Source organism: Fukomys damarensis, unplaced genomic scaffold (assembly GCF_012274545.1).
Source record: "Fukomys damarensis isolate Sample0158 unplaced genomic scaffold, DMR_v1.0_HiC HiC_scaffold_35, whole genome shotgun sequence".
In the NCBI taxonomy this organism is placed as follows: Eukaryota; Metazoa; Chordata; class Mammalia; order Rodentia; family Bathyergidae; genus Fukomys; species Fukomys damarensis.
Window position 1 is genome coordinate 51,174,788 of NW_022900947.1, and position 5,928 is coordinate 51,180,715.

The following is a 5,928-nucleotide window of genomic DNA, read 5'->3' on the forward strand; positions in this document are numbered from 1 at the left end:
CGGGACCTTGCACCTTGCACTGTAAGCCTTTTTATTACATAAAGTCACATCACTGCCTCTGAAAGGTAAATATTCTTTCCACTGTCTGTTATTCTGTTTTCCTTCTCTAGAAATTTTGTGTCTTAGTTTCACGGGGACTGTAAGTTCTCCCTGGGAAGATTCTCTGGTGGTTCACAAATATAAAGATCCACGTTTGGACTCTACTCCTTCTCTAGGCTTCTCATTCCTATTGGGGGAGGGAGGTAACCTGCACTGCTTTTCTGTGCTTCTTGGCCCAGGTGTGTCTGCGACTTTTGACCTCCGGACAATGATCCTAGTCATCATTTTTAGCGGGATCCTGGCGGCCATGTTGGTGCTAATAGGCGTTGTCATCTGTCTTTACGTCAAACTGTCCAAGGCACTGAAGTGAGTCCTGGGGATAAGAGTGAACTACACTCCTCTAGAGTGAACGACACTCCTGAAATGGTACACCATCTGCCTGAGCCGGGGCTAGTCCTTGCTAATGGTGACATGCCCTAGGTGAGGTCAAGAACCACAGGCAGATTAAAGGCAAAGATGGGTGGCTACAGGAGTTTGGGTTTTTTCTTGAGACTGTAAGCTAGTAAGTAGAATGTTCTTAACATTGTGACAGCAAGTGGTGCTTTTTTGGGGAGAGGATCCAAAAGATGGGACAGACTGACAGCAGCAGTGGTGTCCCCATTCTAGGGAGTTAGATGAGCCCTGGAGCTCAGGACACAGCCAGGTTTAGCCCCTTCCTCCTTATTCCTGCATTTTCAAGGCCTACAGCAACTAGGTAGGTAATGCCCACTTGCAAGTCACTCTCCCTTACTTTTGTAACCCTAGTTTACATGTTCAGCAGTTGTAGGAGAGGAAGGGATGAGAGAAGAATTCAGCACAGGGGCAGAGAGCTATAATCCAGGGCTGGTGTCATGTGCGCGGTCGGCTAAAGCCCTGAATTTCGCAAAGAGCCCTGAGAATTATATGAAACACACTGAGAAGAAAACTTCTAAGCCTGTGCTTTGCATATGTCTTTCCTTAAGGGATGGAAAGGAATGTGATCTTGAGGCTAACTCAGCCAACACCAAGGACATGGTCTTCCTGGCTGAAACTGCTGCTGCTGAATCTTGCTCCAACCTTCACTTCTGTGATGGATGCGAAATGTATGCAGATTATGATCCTCTGCCACCTTGTTTTTGTGACACATATGAGGGACTCTGATGTGGGATCGGTGGACACAAACATCTTCATGAGCAATACTTTTCTTAGAAGACTGTTTTGTTATTCAAATTAAGTTCTATAATATTTCTCCTATACTATGTAGCATAAAATGTTCTTTCATGTACTTTTGAATAAATGTGTAATATTGAAAATGATGCTCTCTTTAGTATTTTTTTCTTAGTTATACATATCATATATGTATGATATACCTCCTTTGAGACTTGGGGAAATAGCTTGTAATATTATATGGCAATTAGAAGCTAAAGTAGTAAGTAGAAAATAAGAGTGGCTAAGCACTTTTCTGACCCCAGAAAGAAAGTGTTCATGGACTCCTGGAGGTGTGTGCTCAGCAACCCTAAAGGGGTTCCCTTCTCACCCACGTCCTTGCCAGGGTCTGTGATGTCACATGTCCTGAATCAGATGCTATTCCACAGGACAATGAGGACAGTTGGGCAGGACATCTCTGGGTATAAACTGTGTGACCTGTGTAGTGATGGGATGGAGCTCAGAGGCTTCAGAAGGACAACTAGAACACCTGAGAGTCCCCGAGCTGGCTTCCCCCATGTTCAGAGGCAAATGGCCTTGTCCTGGGACCACTTTCTCAATGAAGTGTTGATCCAAGCCTTCAGTGCTTCCAACTGTAACAGGAAACTCTAGCCCAAGGCCACTAGACTCCCTTTACCAAAGCGCAGGAATGTGCCTGGGTCACTTCTCCTTCAGCTGAGCCCCTAGAGCAGTGGTGGCAACCTATGGCGCACATAGTATTCTGTTTTCCTTTTAAAACAACAGATGTTAAGGTAGAGTTGTTTTTTTTTCTAAACAAAAACTGCATTATTCAGGTTTAATCACAGTATTGGCATTTTGTAATTGATAAGTGGGTTTTGGGTTGCAGTTAAGGCACACCGTCTCTAAAAGGTTCACCATCACTGCCCTAGAACCTCTTAAGTGCAGATGTTCTACCTATAATGACAGTACACTTCCTCTTTAACACTGCCCCACATGATGAAGATGACAGATATACTTCATATAAAGAACTGGTTACAGGAGACCACCTACTAAACAAGGGTAACAAAAGAACAGAATAGGAAACGAAAGAAGCCACCACTGCATCTAGGCCACAGGTACCAACCTGGTACTGAGCACTAGAAGAGGGCTTTGGAGTGGCTGAGTTTAGTCGAGGGGGTCTGGCTGACTCAGAAAACTCAGGATATCAGTGTTGGATAAAAGTGGGTGGGGCTTCACTGCTCTGCTGGCTTTGGAAGCTGAATCAGTGCTCTTCGTGGAGGCTACACTGAAACTCTAGCTGAGAATGACCTGTTCAGTTTCAGTTTCCAGCTTACTGTCTCCATTCCTCACCTGGCTTTGCTTTTCTCTTGTGCCCAGTGAACTCCAAGCAGAGGGAGCATGAAGTCCCTTCTCACCTCATACAGTGGGCACTTGAATGTTAGCTCAGCCCCAGGAAGCCGGTGGCAGCGTGGTCTTACATAGGCCCAGCCTAGGAATTGCAGGGAAGTGAGGCAGGTGGAACAAAAGGTCCCCAGGACACCCGTAGGTGGGCACGAAGCCAGAGACCCCTGTAGCAGCTTTAGAGCCCCATGGACTTAATTCACTTCCCAGCTCTGCCTTCACTTGAGGAAGTCCCTGGACCACTCACAGCCTGCTTTACTTTGAGGCATGTGGGGCCTTGCACAAGTAACTGAATGGATCAATGAGAGGAGGTCTGGCTACCCATAGTCTGTGACCACTGGCCGGAAACTGGCTTTTCTCCTCTCTAGATCCCCGACTTCCTTCCTTTTTTTGCTTTAACTTTTTTTTTGGTTTTTGGTGCCAAGAATTGAACCTCGTGCTTGACAGGGTGGTGCAGTGTCACTGAGATCCCAGCCCCTTCCTTCCTTTTTTGCCAAGCATCCTCCAGGGGAGACTGCGAGATTCTGACATGTTATTGTCATTAATTATGCTATATCAACCTGATGTGCATAAGAACTGCCTAGAAGGTCTGTAAAGGTTTGTGTGTATTTGTGGATGACTGGCATGTAGGTCTTCAAGCTGAGGAGGGGAGATTCATCCTGGAATGAAAAGAAAGCCTGCCCTTTTCTTATCCAGAGGAGTTCTGGTCACCATTGCCTTTGAACGCTGATCTCTAGTTCCCTCGGGTTTCCAGTGCAGACTCTTCAGCCTTCCAAAACAGACCCTTCAGATTTCTGACTCAGAATCTTCCTGGACTCATTAATGACCTTCAGACCTTTGACTTTCAACTGAGTCCCTGCCTTTCAACAGGCACATGGCCATTTTTTATTCTTCCACTTCTGATCTGGCAGATGGCCTCTGGGAATCTTTTGCTTCTGTTCCTATAAGCCTACCTAGTAAATTCTTTGTGTAATTATACATACATTTTATATTAACTCTGTTCCTTTAGGGAAAGCTAAGCACTACACACATAGCAGTGATGAGGGATCAGGGAGTTAGGTGATCCCAGCTACAGGAGAGGCGAGAAGTTCAGAGACAAAGTTCAGGGTGGATGTGCTTCAGGATGCAACTGATGGTGAGCAATCCTTAGTATCCGGAAGGCTGCCCACAGCATACCCACATTTCCTGCTTACTGTCATTCCAGGAGACCCAGTCCCTGCCTTTTCTGTGGCCCCTTCCAGGAGACAGAGCTGTGTGGGGGACTTGGCAGGGGCTGAAGTTCCTTACAAACACCAATTTCTCACTGCAGCATTGGGTGAGGGGCCAACCTCTGATCCAGGGGCCCAATTCGGAGTCCATTCTCCTGGGGTTTGGTGAGGGTTCCTGGGCTGCGGAGCAGTCAGAACAATGACAACACTCTTCTTCCAGGAAAGTGGCCAGGAAGGTTCCAGCCCAGAAGAGTTGCTTGCTTGATGACTCTTCAAAGATGTGCCAGTTATGTCATTCTCAACTGAAAAATTCCGTGTGAACCTAGAATAAAATGTAAACTTGTCTTTTTTCTTAAAGAGCCTTCCCCATCCTCTCTCCTCTTTTCTCTTTCATTTTCACCTGCATTTTCCTTCCTTTTCACATTCAACCACACTTTCTATCCTTCTCTTGGACTGCAGCGTTGCCCAGCTAGTTTCTGCCACAGAGCCTTCACACTTACCCCTTTATCTCAAGTGCACCCTACTCCTAAGCCCGACCACACATGAATCCTTTGCCCATCTTTGTTTCATCTTCTCAAGGTGTCTTCCCTCTACCTTAATGTTGCATCATCATTCCCATATGCTCAAGGCAGCCATTCTCTACCCAGTGCCCCCATTTTACAATAATCAAAGCGCCGCTCCCTAATTTGAATTTGTTTGTCATCCGCTCTCCACTTGCAATGCAAATTCCGTGACAGCACGGACTATACCTTCCCACTTCAGCTGTATTCAGTTCTGTATTCCCGGACCCCGGGACAGTGAGAAATGATTATTTGCTGAATGAATGAATGAATTTCTCCACATGCACACTTCCTCTTTCTCATCTTACTTTCGATGATGCCAGGATTCTTTTCTCTGAGCTGCAAACTCAGTGCCTACAGGACTCCAATCCACCTGCTTCAGCCTCTGCAAACATGAGTGTGTTGCACTCCATGCAGGGGAGCTTGACCTGCTCTTTCTTTTCTTCCCATCCTGTGGCTTCTCTTCCCACACAGGGTCAGGCCCCTGCAGGCATCTGAGTGCCCCAGCAGGGCCCAGAGTGGCCCCAGGTGCTGCATCACCCACTACTCCTCTGGGTCTTCAAACTCCAAATAGAAATTCCTGGCGCTGAGCAGCAAAGGCCTAAGATATCACTAATGCTATCCCATTTGTGGTCTGCACAGACATGGCCCAAGGCTCATGTCCAGGTTTGTTCCCTCATGTTATACTTGTGTCTGCTGTGCCAGCTGTTGAGATGGAGGGAGAGCCGAGGCAGGCAGTGCCTGCAGCCCTTCCAGGCCTCAGCTGGGGAATGAGCTTACTGCTGGGATTGCTGGCAATGACAGCCATACACCCGCTGTTTCCTCACATGCAACTCCCCTTGTGTGCGGCCAAACTGACACGTTTCCCTAGAGCTGCCCAGGAAGTGTGTCAACCCAGAGGAGTATAAAAGCCCACTATCCCTGAGGGCTGCCAGCCCTTTATGAAGATGAAGGTCCTAAGAAGGCTCATTTTCTTGGCTCTTTTAATCACCTCATGTCTGGTAGAACTGAATGTGTCTGAGGCTGAAGGTAAGAAAATTCAACTGAATTTCTTCCCCAAACTGGAAAAGATATCATTTCACCAGGCCTCTTCCAAAATTGAAAGATTTCACATCTGCTTTTGTCTCTGTTGAGTCCACATTGGGGACCGCTGCTTCTCTGGGATGAGCAGCCAGCTGGGATCCAAACTCAGCATGAGTAATGAATTAGAGAGATGGTGTTTTAAAAAGGAAGACACTTTATTTGTAGAGAGGCAAAAGAAGATAGAAAGCTGCCCCAGAGAAGGGGCAGGGTTCTTTGGAACCCTGTGGGCCTTTGTCCCAGCTTCTTTGATCAGGTTTTGGGGAACTGTTCTTCCCTGTAACTTGCCATAACCAGATTGGCTCTTTAGGCTGTCTTGGATGGGTCCCAGGCCACCAGCCCCTAATCTGGGCAACATTTCTTTTGGTGGCTCTGCTTGTCTTTTTCTGTCCTGTTCTTGCCAGGGCCTTTATTTATAGGTTGGTTAGGAGGCGCCTTAAATAAAGTGAGCTTAG

At 46.9% G+C, this 5,928-nt stretch overlaps 1 protein-coding gene across 1 annotated transcript in view; it reads left to right on the forward strand.

Moving 5' to 3' along the window:
* Positions 1-1,356, forward strand: part of LOC104863993 (protein FAM24A) — a 46,610-nt gene extending 45,254 nt beyond the window's left edge. The window contains exons 3-4 of the mRNA XM_010626691.3: positions 279-405; positions 1,041-1,356. Of these exons, the coding sequence (XP_010624993.2) occupies positions 279-405; positions 1,041-1,218 (305 nt within the window). The 3' untranslated portion in view covers positions 1,219-1,356. The remainder of the gene's footprint in view (positions 1-278; positions 406-1,040) is intronic.
* The last annotated feature ends 4,572 nt before the right edge of the window (positions 1,357-5,928 follow it).